Here is a 23404-nt window from a genome sequence, read left to right as displayed (position 1 = left end):
GCTTCTAAATTTATTGCTTGAAATACAATATATAGGTGGTAATATATAAATTTCATTACTTAAAAGATATGAAAGATATCATTTAAAGCAGTTTTAAATTATTATTATTTTAACATCATTACATATTACTTGTGTACTATGATAGTTTTAAAGTGTTTTGAATTGTTATTTTTATTTCCATACTCCTAAGGTAAATAAAATTTATTGAATCACTTTAATTAGAATATCTACTTCCTCTTCCTTTTTTATGAAACATTTTTATTACTTAAAGGATTCAATCTAGAATTCTATAATTTACACACACATACATATATACATATATATATAGTATATTTTTGATTTAAGGTTATACACTTATTAAGTAAAGTTGGATCAATTAATGAGCAAATATAAAATTATTTAAAAGAAATATTTTTGGTTCTAAAAGTTACAAAGCTTGTAATATTTAGATGCTTCAAGCAAATATTAATAATTTCATTGTTTTGCAAAAATGAAAAAGAAAAGAAAAGAAATGCTTAAAAAAACTTGGTAGAAACATATTTTTTAAAAAAAACACATTTACAACTTATATGCTTATGCTAATCTTGGATGTATTCAAATTATAAAATATAAATATTAAATATTTTATATACCATATCAATGCACTTGTATTACAAAATTTATTGTGAAAAAAGATGTCAAAAATTAATCTTAGAAAAATAAAAAAAAATAAAAAAAAATCAAAATTTGCAGTTTTTATTAAATCTTAAATGATATTTTTATTTAAAAATTAAAAATTATATAAATAAACAAAAATTAGTAGTTAACACTTTAAAATGATTTGTTGCAGAATATATTTTTTCGATATTTTTTATCAAAATAGATTAAAAATATTATTATAATATTTTATTTAAAAATTAATCACAAAAAATAAAAATATATTTATAATATTTCCTGGGTAAAAATTAAATTTAAACCTCATAAAAGATGAATATGTCTACATGTATATATTATTTAAATTGAATAATAGATGTTATTAATTTTTCTAAAAACACTAAAGAAATCAATATAAACTTGTTGAGTTAGGATTTCTATTAGGCACAATCCAATTTCTTCATGCATTAAATTTAGTATTATCTTAGATTAAACTATTTTTTTAGCAACTTTGTTGCAAAAAAAAAAAAAAAAAAAAAAAAAAAAAGTATCTATAGGCTTTTTTTAGATAGAATTCTATGCCAAAAAACCATTCTTTTTATTTAATTTTTAAATATGCTTGATTTATATAATAAGTTTTCTTTCAATCATAAAAAACATCTTTACTTTACTTAGTTAATTGCTATCATTATTGTTTATAACATAATATTGTGATTAGTTAACAATATGGTGATTTTCTTTCATAATGTTGCATTAATATATAAAAGTTAGATTGTCTTTTCATTTATATCTTATTTTGAATTGACTTTTTATCTTTTTACATTTGACACATATTTACTTAATTTGATTTGTTAATTTATGTAATATTTGTATATTAAACTATCTAAAAGTGTACAAAATAACAATGTTAATAATTTAACATTTATATAATTTAGATGTTTATTATTGATACTTAGTTTTAGGAAAAATAACACTTTTGATACCATGATTGATATAAGAAAAGTTAAGAAACTTATATGAAAAATTGAAATACTGTGATATAAATTAATATAAAATAAAATAAAATAAAATACAATATAATATAACTTCATCAATAAAATTATGTTAATTTTTATAGAAAAAAAGAAATATCTTGAAGATTTAAAGTTATACAATGTATGGTTCGCATATTAAAGAATGTATCATAATTATCTTAAGACTTTTATATGATATGTGGTATTTAATTATTTAATTTAATTATAATATTATATTTATATTAATAAAAATTAATAAAATACTTATATTCTATTTAAAATATATATTGTATATAAAATACACATTCTTTTAAAAATATGGCAATCTATAAATATGAATGTGTAAATTATTTTAAAATCATATTTAGAATAGATAAGAAATAATTAGAATGAAAAAATATTTTTAATTTATTAGACATATTTATTAATCTATAAATAAAAAATAAAAATATGTTCTATATTTTTAAATTTAAGCTATTCAGTTAAACATCAAAATCCAATTTAATTTCAAATATAATGTAACTTTCTTAAAACAATATATATAAATTTAAAACTATATTGGAAGAATTTTTCGTAATGTTTAAAAATATATAAATAAAAATCTTTTTTTTAAAATTTATGTAAAATTATATATTAAAAAATTATACGAGGTTTTAATATTTATTTCTATATGTAAAAGATATATTTATTAAAATCAAATTTCTTTATAAATACCACTTAAAAAAGGGTAAGCATTAAAAACTTAATAATGTATAGAAAATTTTATTTTTTACAAAATGAAATGAAATTATTTATTTAAATACAAGTTTAACTTATTGATTATTTTTAAAGTTAAAAACAATGATTTATATTAATAATATTTTATTCATAATAAATTATAATTACATCAAAAATATAAAATTAAATAATTTTTTTATAAAGTGAATACTCAATAGTGTCTTACTAGTAAAAAAAAAAAAAAAAAAAAAAAAAAAAAAAAACTTAGTAAAAGAATCTAAGGTTTTGGCCCATCACTTTTAACTAACAAAATAACAATTTAGTTTTTTACAAATTGTAGCTCAAATTAATTTTATAAAATTTCTAAAATTACTTAATAGTTACTAAAAAAAACTAACAACTAAATTAGTATTCTAAAAGAACATCTTAAATTTTATATTATAATTGAAATCATATTAATTCACTTCAATCAATTAAGTTTTGTTTAAATACATATATTTTATAAAACATATTAACAAGAGTATAAATCAATGAGATAAACCATGGAGACAAATTGGCCTTTTGATTGGATGGATTTCTCAATCATCATTGTTTTTATTAAAACTTAAATTTCCAATTCATAGAGCCTTAAAAAACCAATCTTAGATTAAGCTCTAAGATTTTGCCACCTAAAAGCTTGCTTAGGAGATGATCACAACTTCCTTTAAAACGTGAAGGTTTTTTTTGTCTAATATGGTAACTAAACTATGAATTATAATCTTTAATATATATTGTAGGTTGAAGTTCCATTTCATTGGGCTACACTTGGCATATATGTGTAATGAATGCAAGAAAGAAAAGTCATTTTTTGGTAGATATTATTCTAAAAATTGGCATTTTTTTGTACATGGAAATAACAAATTTTGTGGCTCTTTTGACATCAAGGTACTTTTGCTATTTTCTACTCAATTGTACCAAGTTAGTGTATACCATGACATTGTCACTTTTGTATATAACATGGTGCAATTGAGCATGTAGTGAAGGAGAGTGCTTGAGGTATTTTTTAAAAAAGTTACCTAGTATCAAAAGCCAACTTTTTGAACAATCAATGTTTATCCAAGTATTGAGAGCTATCTTGTTTCTAGGACATAACATCTTTGGCAAATTCAAGTATAGACTTGCATCTTAAGCTACACTAGAGCTTAAGCAATTGTACATTATTTTGCCACAGCCTTGGTCAAAAGCAAGGACAAATTGCAACTTAAGTATTAGTCTTGTTTTTTTTTGTAGTATCTCTTTTTAACAATATTCATATGTTGCTGTATTTTTTTATTTTTTTATTTTTTTTGGCATATCAATCAAAGATTCATGAAAACATGTTTGATCCCAACAAAATATCAAGGTAGTCAATAGACTTCATAATGTTAATTTCTTTTAGAAATTTTTGAATCTCTTAATATGAAACTTCATTGAACGCTTTTAAGTGAATGCATTAAGAAATTCTTTACATAATTTATGAACTTATAGAAAATTAAATGGGCATCATGTCTTCTCTAAGCTTGAAGCCACCATAATTTTTTTGACTTACAAGACCTTCTAGAGAAGATCCTTGGTTTTGGCTCATTTTCTAACTTTAATAAGAAAAAAATATTAGAGTATGACTAGCATCTACAAGTGTCAAATTTTGATATGCTTAGAGGTTGGTTGTTGCATTTTCAAGGTCAAACTTAGATGTCATCTTTTCTCAAGAAAGATCTTCTAAAGTATGTATTAATGAAGATAGTGTAACCTAGTATCACACATAGTTTTTGTGACAACAACAAAAGTTTAATTAGTCTCTATTATAAAACATATCAAGAAGAATATAAATCAATGGAATAAATTAAAGAGACAAATTGGCCTTCTAGTTAATTGGATTTTTCAATCAACATTGTTTTCATCAAAACTTAACATAACTTGTAAATTTAGAGGGCCTTAACAAAACCAATCTTGGATTAAGATGAGAACATCTTATAGCTTGAACTGGAGTAAATCTAACCCATATTAATATTTACTATGATGTTGAATCTGTGCCATTTACTAATAAAGGTAAAAATATACCATAAGTAAAACCAGATGGTACTAAAGCAAATGATTGTTTTGGTGAGATGTGGTGCCATAGAAATGTGATGTGTGGTTATACATTTCTTTGTTACATGATTTTTGTGGTATATTTGATGCTAATATTTTAAGACATGGTGGCATGTACGTATTTTTTTGTTTTCATTTATATAATATGGCTTCAAAAGACAAGTGCACTATATTTTTTTTAGCAATGGTAGAGATGGAGAATCCTTTATATATCTTATGCTTATTTTCTATGTTTTGTCAATATCAAATTTTTTGCTAGAATCAACTTTATAATTTGTTGTATCCTTGTCATTTTTCTTATATTCTCAAACTTGTAGCAATGCAATTTTTGTTGAGAAGTATTTGTCATCAAAGTGATCAATAGATTTACCAACATTTTTTACCAATAGTTCAATATTTGAAGTTGCAAACACGAATCTTTATATAAGTCTATAAAAGTTGGCACTTAACAAAACATTAGAAGAACAAAGTTTGATAAAAAAAGACCTTCTCAAGGTATGTCCAAATTTTTATTTTTTGATATATTGGTTTTTAGATTTAATAGAATATTTTTAGCATTTCTACAATAAAAAAATATACTTAGATAAATTCTTTTTGGCTAGAAGTTCTATTGATGTTCTTGTAATGATTTTTTATGCAAATTCTATTTGTAGCATCAAAATCTTTGTTTAAAATCAAAATCATTTTTCAAAGACTTCAATTTTATGTAGTTCAAATGCAACCAATGTGATGAGCAGATATTGCATTATATCCTCTCAACATGTTACAAGAACTTCAAAGCATGGCTCAAATTTGATGACCTTATGTAACGACTCTCCAATAATGTCTTTGTTGATGTCTATTCAGAGGTCCTAAGTGTATCTAAATTATATTATTATTAAGACTAGTGATAATATATAATATATTATAATGGTTAGAACATCTAATTGATTCAAGGTATGCAATGATTTTTTTTTCAAGCAATGAAATGAAATGGATACAAAATCAAGAACTATAATGAAAAGAAAGTATGCAAAATTGGAGAAGAAATGGCCTCCTCAACTGAGAAATCTTGTGCCTATTCCTAAATTATCTCTTGCAAATTATGTAGGAATAAAACTTGGATACCATTAGAGATTTATTTTAGAGATTATTGAAATGCAAGCTACTTCATCAAATTTAAAACCTCTAAATCCATGTTTTGTAAGAAACTAGAGTTTAATGAATGTTTTTTTTTCTTTTTTTTCTTTTTTTTCTTTGCACAAAGTATTGTTATATTGCATATGTATTGTTTGAAATGAACTTTGGTAGGCCATGATGATTAGTGTTTTCATGTTTATTGAATAAAAAAAATAGTAATTGTAGAATATTGGATTGTAGAATTGAACAACAAGATGAAATTATTTGCAAGTTTGTTGTAAAATTGAGTGTTTGATAAAGCTTCTTTTCTAAAATTGATGATAAAAAAATAATGTTGCAATAAAGTCTTTGTCATTGGTAAAGTTGCTTATGATGTTGACACTTCTCTATATGCTGTGTTTTCTTACTATGGCTTAAGTTTGAATTGTATAACATGATTCAACTAATGAAAGATAGAATTTCTATTTGTCAAGGCATCAATGAGAACTAAAGACAGTCAACAGAATTGAAAGAATTTTTAGTCTTTTAGTTATAGCACCGTACATAAAAACGCTTTTTTATCTGCCTGAAACAAATGTACTTAGAGCTGCAACTGTATATGTCACTTACTGCATAGGTCTCCTAAACTCACAATAAGATTGTGTTAAAAATTTATAAAAGAAAACCTATCTCAAGTTCTTCACTCTGTCATTTCACCAATTCTTGTGTCATGTGATTCCCATGGTAATTTTCAGTACCACAACATGCAATTGTCAAGCAAATAGCATGACCTTCAATCTAGATGTAGCCATCAAATAAGACCCACCACTCTGGGAAGCTTGAACGTGTTGCAGAACTAAAAAGTGTAGTACTCATAACCAATATCGGCTATGTTGGGCACTTTCAAATTGTTTAAGCCATAGAATGGGTCAGGGACAAGATCCAACAAGCAGCCAATTATCATAGCATCTAGAAACTGCAATTTTCTCCAGAGATTAGATGGAACAATGAAATGGATGGATGTTCATTTAAAGATATTCATCAATTAATTAATAAATATCTATCTGTATGATGGAAAAACCCAAGAAAAAGGATTAACCAATTGACTGATTGAGGCTGTGAAGGTTGAATTCGGAGATTGTATCCACGCCCATCGGGCATTGCGATGATGCTCTGGGAGCCTTCCTTCCAAAATAAAATCGTTTTTTGATCTATCTCTGAAGCCTTCCTTCGAAACACGCTTGATCGATCGAGGTGTTGAATCTGAGTTCCACGTAAAGGAAAGTCAAAGATGGTGATAGAAAACTGGATGATCTGCCACTGGCTATGAAACTTCACGGCGATGATCCACAGCATCACCGTTGATCTTCCCACCAGTTCCTCCTGACGATGATGAGGGTGAGCTTTGCCGTCTGATATAGCCCCGCAGCCGCTTCACATCCGCCAATTGCACTGGCTTCGTCAAAAACGCATCGGCGCCTTCGGCGAGGCATCTGGTGAGAATTCATACACGCATTATCAGTTCCACATCGATTCTGATAGTGTTGTGCATGGACTAGAAATTGATCGACAAGGTAGCTCCATTACAGCAGTACATGGGAAACAGGAAGCATCGACGATGGGAGGTATATACAATGCCTGAAATCACCTTCTGATCCGATGACTGTCATTCTCCGAGGACATCAAAACGACGGGAATTTCCTTCAATGCCGAAGACTTCGCCTGAAAATGCAATGGTGTTTGTGATGACTTATGACAGAGCTTTGTGAACAGCGTAATAAACTGGCATCAATGCAATAAACTGCAAAGTTCGGGCTTAGTATAGTCGAAGATCAAATCGTTACTATCCCGACAGGTTTTTAATAATAATCAGCTCGATTAGTGCACGCGACGATGCTTTTTATCAGATATACCCGCATGCAACGCTTTGCTTGGTTTGTGCACTTCTCAAAGGGCAATTTCACTCGAAAACGTGTTTATTAGCATCTTGATTCATATTCTTTAAATCTCATTACATGGAAACTGCAGATACTGAGCACGCTGGAATGGATCAATGAATCAAATACTAGCTGACACTGGAATGGAAGTGAAGTACCTTCACTCGTTTGAGGAGGTCGTAACCAGTCATCTCTGGCATGAAATAATCCGTCATTATCAGGTTTATATCCAGTTCTGTAGATTCATCACAAGTTCTTGTTAAACCAGATAACAGTGCTCACTTTGCTAAAGAAACTGACTTGCTAACTTTTGATCTGAACGAAAGAGTTAAAATGAAGCACCTTGGAAGAGCTGGGGCGTGTTTCTGAAAGACCCAAGACATCCAAGGCCCTCACAGCACTGTCGACGGTTGTGACTGCATGCAATGGCTAAACGAATTATCAATTCATGATTTACTCTATTATCCTATTATAAATTTTTCTTAGGTTCAACCGATATATATATATATATATATATATATTGCGGCTTCATTTCAATGAAGTCAGCAGCAAGTATGATTTGTCTTTTAAACAAGTGACTGACCTTGAGAAGCTTTTCTATGACCCTTTGATCGACCATGCTGTCATCCACCGCAAGGACGTGATACTGAAATTTAGTCCTCACCGACTCTGGTTTTACTGCTCCTAGTTCTGTTCGAAGGATCTTTCCCTTGACTGAATCCGGATGACGATTTTCTATGCTGGCAGAGAGGAGGCTCATCGTTTCAGCCTCCGTTTCTCCCCGCACCTTTGTCTGCAGGGTTTCTTCAATGTTCTGGGCTGTTGAAGATGTTGTCATCATCACCTCAGAGCTTCCAGGCTTCTAAACCTTCTTTGATGTTTCGTGGACCTTGCCTGGCAGCTCAAAATGCCCAGCAACTCCGAAGCCTTCCGAGGATTTGGATCGAGGGATACTTCTGACACTGATCCAAAAGTTCCACTCACTTGGTACACTTCCTGGTGAGGACTCCTGAAGCTCTGAAACTTCGGGAGTGTAGAAAGCACCAGAGATACGCACCACTGCTTCTGGGGTTCCGTATCATGTCCGTCCAAGCCCAAGGATTCAATTTCACTGATGTTTTATGACAGACCAAGAATCTGACGAAGCTGTTCAAGCTTAATCGATACGATCCCGTCAAGGCTACCAAACTTACATCCGTACCTTCGCTCCACGCACACTACGTGTGAAATACGACGTCATGCTCACTAATATTCGTTACCGCACTAAAATTTTGACCAAGCCCTCAGACGCGGAAGTCCCGCATTATTAGAAGCAAGTGAACTTGAGAGTTTTTGATAGAGAGAATATATTACCTATATTAAAAATTGAGTGTACACTGTTATTATTCTATTGAGGGAGGTGTGAGCGTTTAGGTCTCGCATATTTGACTAGTTGCGACGTTTCACTTAGTTTGTTCGTTATGTTTGGTTAGTCACTGTTATTGTTTCCAACACGGTCGCTTAACCAAAGCATCACGAACGGGGGGTTTCTCCTCCAAGCAGGCCAAGCATGGGTAAATGCTGGGCAAGCTTCGGTCCAGTGAGGGACTTCGTGAAAATGTCTGCATGCATATTTTCTGTTGGGCAGTAGGTAAATTTGGCTTTGTGTTCAGCCATAAGTTGGCGTATGAAATGGTAGCGGATAGAAATGTGCTTTGTGCGGGAGTGAAAACGAGTGGTTGTGACCAATGCTAACGCTGATTGGTTGTCGCAGTATACACGGGTCGGCGTTTTTAGGGTGTCGGTGCAGTGAAGGTCGTGGAGGAGTTGCCGCAACCATACAAGTTCAGACGCGGCTGTGGCCATGGCGACATACTCAGCCTCGGTGCTGGATAGGGCTGTCGTCTTTTGGCGCGTGGAGCTCCAACTGATGGCGCCTGTTGACAGAAGAAAAACGTAGCCGGATGTCGAGCGGCGTTGATCCACTTCGCCTGCCCAGTCGGCATCGCTGAAGCCGTAGAGAGGGCGCGGCACAGTAGAAGTGCGGCGGTACTCCAGGTAGTGGTCGATAGTGCCGCGGAGGTACCGAAACACATGTTTATATGCACGTATATGGGCATCGCCCGGGTTGTGCATATATTGAGCAAGAACGCTGACTGTGAACGAGAGATCCGGGCGAGTGCACAAGCTGGCACAGTTCAGCGACCCTACAGCATTCGCATAGGGGAAGGCAGCAATAAGGGCAGTTTCGGCAGAGGAGGACGGACAGTCGGCCGCTGAAAGATGAGTCCCAGGGGCCAGCGGGGTCGACACAGGTTTGGAGGCGAGGAAAGCGAATTCTGCAAGCTTCTGTGTGATGTACAGAGCTTGTGTGATTCGGAACCATCCGTGATCAAGATTTCGAGTGACCTGTAAACTGAGCAGGTGATGTACTTCGCCGAGATCGGAGTGTAAGAAGCGAGAGTTAAGTTGTCGCTTGATCGAATGGAGCAAGGGGAGGGAGTTCGCCGCGATGAGAGTGTCATCGACGTAGAGGGTGAGGACCGCGAAGTGAGAGCGGTTCTGTAACACATAGACATTCCCATCCGCAGCAGAATTTGTGAAGCCGACGGTAAGTAAAAATTTGTTTATGACCGTAAACCATTCTCGGGGAGACTGTTTCAACCCGTAGAGGGTCGTGAGTAAGCGGCAGACCATGCCGGGGCGGGGGGAAGTCACCCCCTCCGGCACCCGCATGTATATTTCCTCGGAGAGAACGCCATTTAAGAAGGCTGTCTTCACGTCCATCTGATGGACATGAAGTTTCAGCTGGGCGGCAAGGGTTAGAAGAGCGCGCTTCGGTCGAGAGGGTCGCGGAGGAGTCTTCCGCGGCCGAAGAGAACTTGGATCATAATTTTCGGAAGGGTCTCGCGGCGGGGGTACGCCTTTGTTGGTGCGAGAAGACTTGCGAACGAGTACAGGAGAGGTTCCATGCGGGGACTCAACGGGAGAGTCAGCAACATGGTCCGTGCTGGGAGCTTGTTTGTGGTGGCCTAAATGAGGCATGAGGGCGAAGCCGGTGGGAGACCGGACGTCATGCCGCGGGGGCGGTCTAGCCGGGAGGAGTGGTGGTACCTCGGGCAACGAGGATTGTTCAAGTCGGGACTGAGCACGGGCGGAATCTGGAGCCAGGGGAAGCAAAATATGAAAATTGCTCAACCCCGGGCTGGGGCCATCAGCAGCAGCTGGTTCCTGAGCAGCAGACGAGAGGTGATCATTAAGAGGATTCGTGACAGGTAGTGAAGGAGGACGTTGATGCTGGTCCGACGGCACCTGCGGAGCATCAGAAAGAGGGTGCTGGGGCTCACGCGTGGATACACGCGCAGGTGGAGTGGCAGGGAGCTGCGACCCGCTGGGAAGGAAGAAATGTGGGTCTTCCTGGAGTCTGGCATCGGGTGAGGGGCTGGCCTGAACAGGTTGGCGGGGAGAAGCAGGCTCCTTCTGAAAGATGACGTCGCTGGAGACGACGGTGGCGCCGGTGCGGAGGAGTTGAACCTTGTATCCCTTGCTGACCGGGCTATAGCCAAGGAATATGCAAGCCTCCGTTTTTCCATCAAGCTTGACACGGAGCGGATCAGGGATTTTGGCATAACATCGACTTCCAAATACACGAATGTGAGTGAGATCGGGCTTCTTCTTGTGCCACATCTCGAATGGAGTGGTGTGAGAAGGAATAGCCTTCGTGGGAAGTCGATTTTGTATATACGCAGCACAGGTGACTGCTTCTCCCCAATACGATCTAGAGAGTTGAGCTTCATGGAGCATGCACCTTGTGGTGTCTAGGAGAGTTCGATTCTTGCGTTCAGCCACATCATTTTGGCGTGGTGTATACGCTGTGGTGAGTTGACGTTGAATTCCATGTGCTTCCAGATAGTGAGTGAATTCTGAAGATAAGTACTTTCCTCCTTGATCGGAGCGGAGAGTTCTGATTTTATAGCCGGTTTGATTCTCAGCCCATGTGTGAAAAATTTTGAATTCATGTAGACATTCGCTCTTTTTTCGTAATAGTCTTAGTAAGGTATATCTGGAAAAGTCGTCGATGAATGTAACATAGTATTCGTAGCCGGAGAATGTTGTAGCGATGCGGCAGCTTAAATCAGAGTGAATTAATTCGAGAGGTTGAGTGGCTCTTGTAGTCGCTTGTTTTGGAAACTTTTTGGCTGTATGTTTGCCATGGAGGCATGTCGGGCACACCTGGTTGGAGATCGTTTTGAGGTGGATTCCCGTGACAGCTGAGTTGGTGATTAAGTGCTTGAGGCGGTCAGTACTGGGATGACCAAGCCTTCGATGCCGCAAGAATTGTTGCGAGCTTGGAACTGAGGCGACAGCTTGAGTGGCTTCGGGCAACGGGGCTGTAGTGGGTCGTAGTGTCGTAATATGGGCGGAAAAGACAGCAGCAGCAGACAGCAGACAGCAGCGGTTCGGCCATGGAGGGATCTCCGGTTCGGCCATGGTGTCCTTGCGAGTTTGCTGTGCCGAGGTGGAGAGGAATCTGCTGTGCTTTGTGGTGACAAGTAGGATTCCGAGGCTCTGGTAGTGGTAGTTGAGAGGCATGGGGGTTGAGGGCGGAAGATAACTCCATGTCGACTGTCCACCAGGCAGAGTCGCTCGTAGTGGGGGAAGACGGCGCTGGAGAGAGCTGTGGTGACCAGCATACGTAATGACCGGAAAGGGTCGTCAGTGAAGGCTTCGAGATAAAAACTCTGTGATCGGCACTTGGGGGCATTGAAACAGATGGTGATTCTCTCGACCAAGCAATGGTATGTGCCACCACATTTTGGGCTGGGAATTCTGTTGATCCTAGTAGATAAAGATTATCTCAAAGAGGACAGGAGGCGAGTATTGTGTTGTCTCTTGCTAATAGATTACATATCTGATTTTTTATTAAGATTCCACCACCTTCGAGATCATAGTCACATACAGAGAATAGATTTTTGTGTAAGTCTGGTACATATTAAGGTATTGGAGAGACGAAGTGTCTCGCCATTTGCCATTGAGATTTCTACTTCTCCTTGGCCATAGATGGGTAATGTTGTGGCATCGCCAAGGTATACTTTGTTGTCATCATGTAGAAATGGTTTGAAATTAATGAATTGTCGTTTATTATGTGCCAAGTGGTGGGTGGCACCCGTATCAATGAGCCATTGTGTGTCTTTGGTAGTTCCAGGCTTAAGTAATTTAGCAGAGCAAAAAGCTTGTGTAATGTAAACATGGGCATAGAAAGCGGGAGGTAATTCCTCTACTTGTTCTTGCTTCCATGTTTGGTTATTTTTCTTGTTATCATGATTTGTTGTTGCTGAATTTGCAGCAACTCGTGTTTTGTGTTTGAAACACTCGGAACCCCAATGCCCCATTTTCTTGCAATGTGGGCAAGGAGTTGTAGGTTTGTTGCGCTGTTTTGAAAGCTTATGGTCTTTTGGATTGGATTTGTGAGGTTGCCATTTTGTCTTTCCTTTGCCTCCTACAAAGAGGGCATGTGAGTCAGAAGAAGAGCTTTTCATGGCTGTTTCTTCCTGCAAGAGGATTGAAATCAGCGTGGGGAGTGTTACAGTCCCCATTGTGCGAAGCGTTTGTATCACGATGCCATACTGGGATGGCATGGACCTCATGAGAGTGAGGATTTCCATTTGAGGAGAAATGATAACTCCGACAAAAGTGCATTGTTGAAGCAGACTTCTGAAGTTGTGTATATGTTGAGTTACCGATTCTCCAATTTTCATCTTTTGTGTGATGAATTTTTCTTGTAGGTGGGATTGAGTGACGATGCCACTTGCTGAGTATGTATTTTCAAGGGCCAGCCATGCTTCATTGGCTGTCTTGCATGCTCAGACATGAGAGAAAATTGGATTTTCTACTCAATCCCAAATTGCTGCTAAAGCAACATGATCCTTCCTTTTCCAGGTAAGGATTTCAGTTTGATTAGTTGATGGTGAAGTTGATGTTGCATTTACTTCTTGAACAGGTGTTGGTTGTGTTTCTTTTCCTGAAACTACATCCCATAAGTTCTCCATTTCAAACTTCATTTGAATCTTTTTCTTCCAGATGGAATACCACTAGCCATCAAACTTAGGCCACTTATCCGTGGTAATGATGCTTGCAGTCATGTTTGAAGACAAGAGGAGGATTCGTTGGTGCCCCAACTTTCTATGTAGAACGTCTTCTACAAAGCCTCCTTTTTCTGTCTGCAGTGTTTTCTTAAATATATATCATAAAACTTTTTCAGAGCTTCGCTCTGATACCATATTAGAAGCAAGTGAACTTGAGAGTTTATGATAGAAAAAATATATTACCTATATTAAAAATTGAGTGTACACTGTTATTATTCTATTGAGGGAGGTGCGACCGTTTAGGTCTCGCATATTTGACTAGTTGCGACGTTTCACTTAGTTTGTTCGTTATGTTTGGTTAGTCACTGTTATTGTTTCCAACACGCATCAGCGATGTACAGCACTATGTATTGGCCTCGCTAGCGCCAACTTACAAGAACTTGACAATTAGTCACTTCGGGATACTGTAACAAACCTAGTAGCCGGATCTGCCCCATCGAAGCTTCTACTTAACGATTGAATTTTCTCTCCCCAGGGTTGAACACAAGCACTATCTCACAGCATTACTAAAAGCATCTGATTCGTAGTGAAAAAGAACAATGCCTCTCGTACATATCTACACGATTGGTCAGTCCGCTATCAGCCATAGTCTAATGTTCCAATCACTACAACGGCCTCGGTTGCTAGGCAAAGTACGCGCATTAAACCAAAAAATTGTGTGAAAATCTCCAAAAAAAGCCAAAACGTGAAGGCCGACACGGTGAAGTCACATGAGACTGGTCAAAACGTCTTGCTACAAAGCCAAGGGATGTGATCCATGCAAGGTTATGCTCGCACAGAAACGGTTGAAAGATATCAAAAGCCCATGTGCATGCTGGGGGTAGCCATTCTTCCATTCTTCCTAACCGCAAGACCTGATCCGGTATCTGCGTGCCGTAGCGGGCAGATCAGCACATTCCCAAATAATGGCATTGCCCTTTGCATGCCTGCAGTCGTGCTCATGCTCCGGCGACTTCGATATGCCAGCGTAGACAAGGTATTCGAAGCTTTCGTTGACTGAAAGATTATTCTTCTCTATCGAACCATCACCAGATAAATGGGATAAAGACGATCAGGCCTACTAAGCACTATCACAATGCCATTTAATGCTACGTGAGCAATGTGGGTGCTTTTCATTATTATAATCAGTCAATAACTTGTCATCCAAAACATTTGTTTCAATGCATTGAAATGGATTCCGAGCACAAGTCGTAATCGAAATCATTTCAATTCATATTATATATATATATATATATATATATATACGTGTGTGTGTTTAACTTCGATAATTGAGAATTATTGAATTGAAAAACGCGTGACATATTCGTCAGTAAACATATGGGAGGTTAGACAGGAAAAATAGGTAAAAACAACAATAACGGAAAAAGTAGAAAACATTGTCTGCTTTTGTAGGTTGAACATGTTTAATTTCAGAAGTATTCGTGTGTGAGAAAACGAGAAGAAAATGTCCAAATGTCAAGACATCTAAGTTTTCTAATAGGGTGAAATACACTGCAAACCAAGGCCAATTTTTCTCCACGCAAAAACTTAACCACTATGTCACATTCTTCAGTTAGTAGTACGTTCAAAGTCCATTGACATGCACGTATATTTAACGGCCTATAAACAAGACAAAAATAACAACACCGTGAGACAACAAAAACTATGCCTCAGCAAATAGATAATGTTCTATGGTTCAAACAGCATACACAAGTTACCTTGGGTGATTTTTGGAATACCACCAGATCCGAAGATTTCTATTTGGGATTATGGGCTTGACACATGCCGGTGTATTGTTGGTTTAACCGGAAAACATTCTAGTCCCAGATGTTGGACGGTCCGTTGAAAGAGACGAGCAACGACACAACCATAAATTAAGTAAACATGATGACTCTGGTTAAGCTAGAAGGCCCAGTAATAATCACCATCCCCCTTCTTGATGAAGGATTTTTTCAGGTAGAACTTTCCAGTCACCTTTCTTATCAAGGCTACATTATTGTTGAGATAATTTTATGATCAAATAATGCGTTTTGCTTATACGAACCGAAATATACACACACACACAAATGTATATGTGTACATATACGTATATCTACTGTTGATAATATTTACTAGATTTTGAATTAAGAATCTCAAACACATAAAAGAGATCACCAAGTAATAGTGAGCCTGTTACTGAATAATAAAGACGAAAGGGGTGCCTTGTCATGGCAAACACACACATAGAAATACAGAAACGGTGCTGGTCATTGCTGGGTTGCTTGAAGCCTATCGTGCAGGTGAAGATCCTAAATTCATTCCAATGTTTCTTCATTACACAAGCATCCAACACCCTTGCCAAAACAGAAGAAACCACCTTTTTTACCACTAGACCAAATGAATGAGGCACTTTTCTTGGCCAGCTGCAACTTCAGCAAACTTGGCGATTCAAGACACCACACAATAACCCGCATGGGCGAGCTTGTGTAAACCATACTCTAATAATATAATCTTTTGTAACAAAACTGCAATGCTCCTATAAAAGGATGAATATTTCCAATAGTGGAAGGAAACCAGCTCGCAATCAGGCTCTACATGGGTGACCACAAGAGGAAAACCGATCCCTCAGCGGTACTCAGCAGTCTCTTTCTGAAAATCTGCTAGCAACTCAGTAACAGACTTGGTGCCATGCACAACATTATCTCGCGTACGGATGTTCACCTACACGGTGCACACAAAAAATATTAGACAGCATTCAACTAAATCAAACATATAATAAATCTAACCAAAACCATTTCAACCAATTCAGAGATATGAGAAACCAACTTGTTTTTTGCTTGTTTCCTCTTCGCCAACGACAAGAATGTAGTTAAATTGCGCCAACTGAGCTTCTCGGATCTGAAACAGTGAAAGAGTTTCACAGTACGCAAATATATTAACTTAACGCAACAAACAATTGAAATGTTTCAACGGCAATATACCGAAACCATGCAAGCGAACTCTGCGAAGATGGGAAAATAATGCAAAGACCTACCTACAACCACCAACTCATGCATGGCAACCCTTAATACAAACGCTACGATTCAAATTTGAATCAGTACGTAAATCAGCAGCATACCTTCTTCTGCAATTTACGGTCAGTGACATCTGCTTCACAAAAATAGCCAGCTGCATTTATAGCATCCCGAACCTGTACCAACACCCCATCAGAAGTCACACCGATGAGTGCGGCGACGATGATTGTTGTCAAATTGCCAAAACACGAACTTCATAACTAAACTAATGATCATTTTGATCCCAGGTGAGATAATGCAAGAACGGACCTCCACCGCATAATGCGTGAATTTCTCTGATACCGGGCAAACGATACACTGACGTGGACTCAGCCAAAAAGGCCATTTCCCTGCATAGTGTTCCAGCAGAATAGCGAACATCCGCTCTACCGATCCAAGAATGGCACGGTGGATGATAACTGGCTTTTCCCTCTTAGCTTCGTCTTCCGTGGAATATGATAGGTTGAAACGTATCGGAAGCTGGAAGTCAAGCTGCACTTGACGAAGACCCATAATAAGAAAAAAAACATATTACAAACGGCAGCACTCGATCGTCGTCAAGATCTGAAAGTACTTCTCCACAAGAGGACCACGCTGTAACTATGTCTGTTATTACTCGCCCATAGAAATGACGGAGTTGTAACTGATGAAATCTAACAATTTCTAAGATCAACCATAATAACATGAGATTATTCAATAAATGCAACAATTTAGCCTACCCACCTGGATTGTAGCACACTGAAACTTTCTCTTCAATGCATCAAAAACGGTGATGTCAATCTTTGGTCCATAAAAGGCACCATCCGCTTCATTAATCTGCACACATTGATTAACCGATTCAGGGGATCCATCGCAAACCAACTCAGACGTACTTTCAATCATGCTAATTACCCAACGTTCTCCAATCTACATCGCTAAAGACCAGCCGAAATACTCACCTGCCAGGGTTTACCAAACGCATTCAGGGCAGCTTCCAATGCTTTCTCAGCTCGGTTCCATGTCTCTATCTCACCCAAGTATTTCTCTGGTCTCTGCCATCATCACAAAAACTGTTCAGGCAACACAAATTTACATACATGCAGATGAATTTTGCAGAAGTTGGACAAAACACACGCTTCCTACTCTCTCTCCCCAAAAACACGACCTACAGACATCCGGAATAATCAAAGACAACGATTCGCTTGACTAAAATGTAATTGAAACACATCAAGAATTCAAAAAACCAAGGAAATTAGAAAACAACTAAGAGCTTAGACACAGGATTATGTACAAGCGTGCAATCCACAATACGCAATACAATTCCTGTACCGTGGAAAGCTCCAGCTCAAATGTGAAACCAAACACTCCGTAAGCGAACTCCAGAAAGTCTAAGGCGCCCTTTACTTCAGTTAGAAGCTGCATATAAACGTCATAACACAAGGCACAACACAAGGTTATAAATCTGCATATGCAAAGGTGCATACTACTCCACATCAATTCAACAATTATCTAAAAAAAAGAAGAGGATATACTGTGCCCAATGAATATTATTAGATTGAATTAATTTATCAATTAACCAAATGGTATCAATTAACATACAACTCTTGTCTTCATAAGACTTCCAAGAAACCAACCCAGTTACAGAAATGTTCACCATCAATAGAAACCCTCTGCGCTGAAAGCCAACTACTTCCACTTGTAACGATACCAAGACCATCTAAAAACTAGTGTCAATTTAGAACTTCCACAGGTGGGTCAACATCCACCAACTCAACAAAAGAAGGTGAAGTACGAAACCAAGACCTCAACTCTCGGTGGAACGAGTCCACTAGTTCAAAAACGTTATTCACGTTATGGTTTCATATGACTCATACAATCAACTCAACCACATTAGACGAATTGCAGTACCATCAATCCACCAGAACTGAAGTATCCGTACCTCAACTAGGAAACATGTTCATTACCAAGCTTTTAAGGACCTCAAGCAAGATGTCGACAAACAGAGCGGAAGTGACGGACCTGAGACTCCATGCAGAATATGTGTGCGTCATCCTGTTGGAACCTTCGTACTCTCGTCAGTCCAGAAAGAGCACCACTTAACTCATTCCGATGAAGCACTCCAAAATCTGCCAAGCGCAACGGAAGTTCTGTACAAGAACCAGAAAGCTACTAAGAAAGGTTGGCGCACACACCAAGATTAGTGGAAAATGTCTAATGGACAAAAATAGAACAAGCGTAGAAAAAAAAACAAACAAACAAACAAAAAGAAGAACAAAAAATAAAAATATACTGCAACTACTGTTCTATTAATCTAGCGAAACATATGATTCAGGATTGATGGGATTTCTTTTACCCCTCCGGACAACCCAATGATGAACATGAACCCTTACCTCTGTATGAACGGACGCGATGATCAAAAATGAGACAATGACCAGGACAGTTCATGGGCTTCAATCCAAACTCTTGTTTCTCCACCTAAAAAAAAACAATTACAATCACTGTTACTATAACACTCGGAGAAAAAAAGCGCAAAGAAAACATTGGCCAGTACGCGACCAAGAAGTCAAAGATAATGGGGATCTCATAGTACTGCGCCCTGCCCTTGCAAGGACAACGAACCTCAAATGTGAACATGTTGTCTTTGTAATTCGCAGCATGTCCGGATGTTTCCCAAAGTTGCATGTTGAACATGTTCGGAGAAACGACCTGTCAAGAGCCAACATAGCTAGATACGTTAGAGACTTCGCTGTGTACTAGACCAACCTACTGAGAGTATCATGGTGAGCCATCTACAAGAAGCGCAAAGACTTCTGTAAATCAATTGTAAATTCACAAAATGCCGCATACGAAATACTGACAAAGTAAGGACACTTCCCTCTAATAAACCAGAAAAGCTACAAACACATAAATTGAATGACGAGAACAGCGCGCACCTCCTCATAACCTCTTTTTCGGTACTCATCCCTGATAAAAGCTTGCAATTTGTTGTATATCCGAGCACCATGAGGTAAAAAGAAACAGCTCCCAGGGCTAACAGCACAGAAAAATCAGGTGTAATCAGAAACATCCAAGAGAACGGGATCATTCCTGAAACACAACCACAACAATAAAACACAACAGAAGCATGTGTTCTAGCGACCATAACTCTGCACTTGTTCATCATGCCGAACAGAAACGTGACAGTGAACCAAACCTCAATTCGTGAAAGAAGAAAAGCTCTTGCTGTTGGCCAAGCTTCCGATGGTCTCTTTTCTTAGCTTCCTCCACGTTATGAAGATACTCCTGCGCAAGTTCGGTTATAAAATGTTATAACCACAACCTAAACAAACGTCTACAGCACACGCAAAACGTTACGCACAACTCACTCCGACCTAAGAACGTCATTCCTAAGAAGCCAGCTACCCAGGACAACTCGTTACAAATCATTCCAAAATTTGCATAGATGCGCTTTAGAAATGACCAGCGTAATCTGACTTCTAGAATTTAGAGTTTGAGTGACTTGTGATAAAAAAAAATATTATTGGTACCCATATATTGTTACTTAGAAAAATAAAGGATACTATATTGCTCTCACAGATCCAATATGTTGCCATAAGAGAACGACACTGCCTAGCATCACATCACCAATAGAACCTTGATATGACATATTACCTTCAGTAGCTTGTTGTCTGGATAGGAAATGCCGTAAACACGCTGAAGGCTTTCCCGGTCTGCTCTTCCTCTCCAGTATGAGGCCGAAGCCTGAAGTGCACAAAGAATATTCTCACCACAATTACATTCTCGTGACTTACAAATTCATTCAAATAAGGAAACAAAACACAAAACATGCATCTACGTCAGTGTGGCAGTACCACTAACCCTCAAGCAAGCAAACGCCTTCACGTGAGAAGTGCTTGGGATATGAGGACCACGACATAGATCTACAAGCGGACCACATCTGTACACAGTGATTGTCTTATCCTCCGGAAGCTCATTGATAATTTCAACCTGCACCGATATACGTGAACACAAACTCAGTCTCCCTCTTACGTGCGTGCTTGCTTTGAATATATCCCCCTTGATAACCTCTTAGATGCTCACAGCCAAAGCATGAAAACACCAAGAAACACCCTCACACTGAAGGGAGCTCACTGACCGACGAGAGTTACGAGCACCTCGAGAATAGCGATTAACTCACCTTGAACGGATTTTCTGCGAAGAACTCCAAAGCTTGTTCGCGGGTAACTTCAATCCTCTCAAAAGGTTGCTTATCCTGAGAGCATGACGCAGAGCAGTAAGAGTCAGCTACAGCTTAAGCTCAGCAATCACGGCCAGTGACCATCACATAACTGATCACCGACATTTCAAATGTTGCAAATACAGCTATATAGAACACATGTTGACCACATTTCTTCATTTTCACCTCAGAAATCAAGGAATTATGGAAATGTAAACATCATGAAAAGGTCACTACTTTCCACACGAAATTACTTAGGATTCAAATAAACGCTGGTCAGAAACTGAGAAAAACATCGTAACCTTCACTGCTTTATTTGCTTGTGCTTGAATCTTTCCAAAATCATCTTTCTCAGTCAAGGTAAGCCCATGGTAGAAAGCATCGTAATAGAAACCCTGCAAAGTCACCAAACTTTCAGAGGTCGATAGTTGCTACGGTGTGAATGGTTAACAAACAACACGGAATCCTTCATGGACAATTGATTCTTGAATAACACTAGCTGAGCGCACTTCAAGTCGTAATATTTTGAAAAGCGAATAGTTAAGAGAAATCATGAGCAAACGACGAAGCACGAAAAACAGAGACTTTACGGCACCCAAATCAACGGCAGAGGGAGTAGCCAAATTCGGTACCTCTCCTCTAGTGGTGCAAGGTCCAATGCAAAGCTTGCATCCGTATGTCATTTCAATTGACTGCAATGGGAAATACACATCCAAAGAACTGTCAAGTGCTGTCGCCAAGTCTCATATTGCAACGCAACTAATGACCAAACCAAATCACTGCATGAATGTAAAAAGGACGAACAAAAAACCTGGCCAAGAATGTGAGCACTCGAGTGCCAGAAGGTGTCGCGACCCTTGTCTGACTCAAATTTGTGTAACTGTAGAGTGCAGTCGCCCTCCAATGGTCTCGTCATGTCCCATAACACGCCATTCACCTGTGCCCTAAAATGCAGGAAAACATGAGAGGTCTCTCACAGTGCCTGGTCACAAAACCAAGCAGTAGATAGAAGACAGAGTACTCGTGAACAGATGCACACTCCTATATTACTGTATCCCAGCTGACTTCAAAAGAGTGCACCATGTACCACTAATACCAATCCTTCTTCCAATTCCATCAAGGCATCACGTGCCTCAGAAACATAACAAACTAATTCATTCCCCAAAGGTCGAATTCATCAACACTCCAATCACAGCACCACACCTCGGCAATGAGCGCGCTGTTTGCAAGTCCCTGAGAGATTTCCCGCGCAACATCCATGGGCGATGTGATCCATTTCTTCCCGTCCCTCACAGCTCCATCCGGCATCGTAATCCTACACCATAAGTACTCTCATCAAATCATCCGAACACCAGCAACAAGACCATCACCGTTGTCAGCGCCTCACTCTCATCACCACTTTATGAAATCCCTAAACCCCAAACCCCTCCCTGCCATGCCCACCGCCACTCACTTGATGGGATCCCCGCCCTTCGCCCGAAACGCCTCGGCCTGCTCCTTCTGCAGCTTCTCAAACAACTCGACGCGCTTCTTGATGACGGTGTCCGCCATACCTTTGACATCGGCGGGGCTGCTGAGGGCCATGGAGCTCATCTTCTCTTCCATTGCAAGACGACCTTGCCAACGACGACAATTACTGAGGCACGGAGAAGGCAAGGGCTGGATCGCCTTACCGAGGATGGCAATCGCTGAGGCGATGGAGAGTCGAGGTTTGGCTGCCAAAAGAGCCTCTCACATCTCCAAGACTGAACTAGGGTTTCAGGGGTTTAGGGTTTGGAAGTGCGTTCCAGAACCCTTCGATGCTGCCTTTCATCGGAACCAATGTGGGAAGGATGAGAAGGGTTCGGGTAATTTCCTTTTCACTACGAGCTCCGGTTTTGAATAAAAAGCGTTCAGTGATTGTCTAATGTATGTGTGGCACTTGTCTAATTGAATTTCATGTGATTTTCTTACTGGAATAAAGCTACAATTTTTCTGTTGAGACGCACAAACTTGTGTGGCTTAGTCCGTTTTGAAATTATCCTCTTTGTTTTGTTTAAAACAACTCATGAATTTTAACCATTTGAATGTGTTGAAAGAGAGAAATGTGAATCTTCACCAAAGAATTGTCAAAACTCAATTTTTATATATTTGAATATAATCTAAAATATTTTTATTATGAGAATATTTTTGATTTTATAAAAATTAAAATGCACCTGCCAAAGGTATTGTGATATATTGCAACTTATATTTCTCTATTGGGCAACAACTGCTCTTTCCTCCACTATTAGCCTACAACTTCTCATAATAACTCTCTCTCTTTCTCCACTTCTAGACATTATTTCACAAGCAATGGTTTTTGTCATCCTTTCTCTCCACTCTCTATCTTCTCTTTTAATGCATGTTAATTTGATTAAGAAACGACAAGTGTAGCTATATAAGTATAAATATTATTATCATAAAATTTTACAAAATAAATTTATCAAATAAACAAAACAATAGTTTAATCTATCTAAAGCTTTGTATTAAAGTACTATTAACAATATTCTAAAAATATATGTATATATATATATATATATATATATAA

General features: G+C 37.9%; 1 protein-coding gene and 1 long non-coding RNA gene across 4 annotated transcripts; one reads left to right on the top strand and one right to left on the bottom strand.

Moving 5' to 3' along the window:
* Positions 1-14257: 14257 nt before the first annotated feature.
* Positions 14258-16394, top strand: LOC149987309 (uncharacterized). Of its 2 annotated transcripts, none has more exons than XR_016498988.1 (2): positions 14258-14608; positions 15357-16394. It is a non-coding gene; the product is annotated as an uncharacterized LOC149987309 (long non-coding RNA). The 2 variants fall into 2 exon arrangements; XR_016498989.1 differs by having other exon boundaries at positions 15025-16394.
* On the bottom strand, positions 15869-22566 carry LOC112273352 (threonine--tRNA ligase, mitochondrial 1). 2 transcript variants are annotated; one of them, XM_024502018.3, is made up of 20 exons: positions 22292-22566; positions 22042-22153; positions 21650-21782; positions 21471-21530; positions 21141-21233; positions 20800-20874; positions 20481-20609; positions 20274-20363; positions 19816-19904; positions 19556-19652; positions 19242-19328; positions 19013-19097; positions 18642-18769; positions 17952-18038; positions 17582-17674; positions 17367-17459; positions 16914-17135; positions 16709-16780; positions 16417-16488; positions 15869-16311 (listed from the first exon to the last, which is right to left on the bottom strand). In XM_024502018.3, exons 2-20 carry the CDS (start codon positions 22092-22094, stop codon positions 16216-16218), a joined length of 1854 nt encoding a protein of 617 aa, XP_024357786.1. In that variant the 5' UTR covers positions 22095-22153; positions 22292-22566; the 3' UTR covers positions 15869-16215. The 2 variants fall into 2 exon arrangements, with proteins under 2 accessions (XP_024357786.1, XP_024357785.1); XM_024502017.3 differs by having other exon boundaries at positions 21650-21775.
* Between the last annotated feature and the right edge of the window lie 838 nt (positions 22567-23404).

The sequence above is a fragment of the Physcomitrium patens genome, chromosome 20 (genome assembly GCF_059467195.1).
Source record: "Physcomitrium patens ecotype Gransden chromosome 20, ASM5946719v1, whole genome shotgun sequence".
In the NCBI taxonomy this organism is placed as follows: domain Eukaryota; kingdom Viridiplantae; phylum Streptophyta; class Bryopsida; order Funariales; family Funariaceae; genus Physcomitrium; species Physcomitrium patens.
Note: the sequence above shows the minus strand (reverse complement) of the source record. Positions and strands in the feature narration are given on the sequence as shown.

Excerpts from the sequence above, each read along its gene's own strand:
- LOC112273352 (XM_024502017.3), bottom strand. The coding sequence starts at position 22,443 with ATGGAAGAGAAGATGAGCTCCATGGCCCTCAGCAGCCCCGCCGATGTC. Across the intron at positions 17,460-17,581 it reads CGTTTGGTAAACCCTGGCAG|ATTAATGAAGCGGATGGTGC; the intron begins GTGAGTATTTCG and ends CAATGTGTGCAG. Across the intron at positions 17,136-17,366 it reads TTCAGTGTGCTACAATCCAG|CTTGACTTCCAGCTTCCGAT; the intron begins GTGGGTAGGCTA and ends CGTCAAGTGCAG.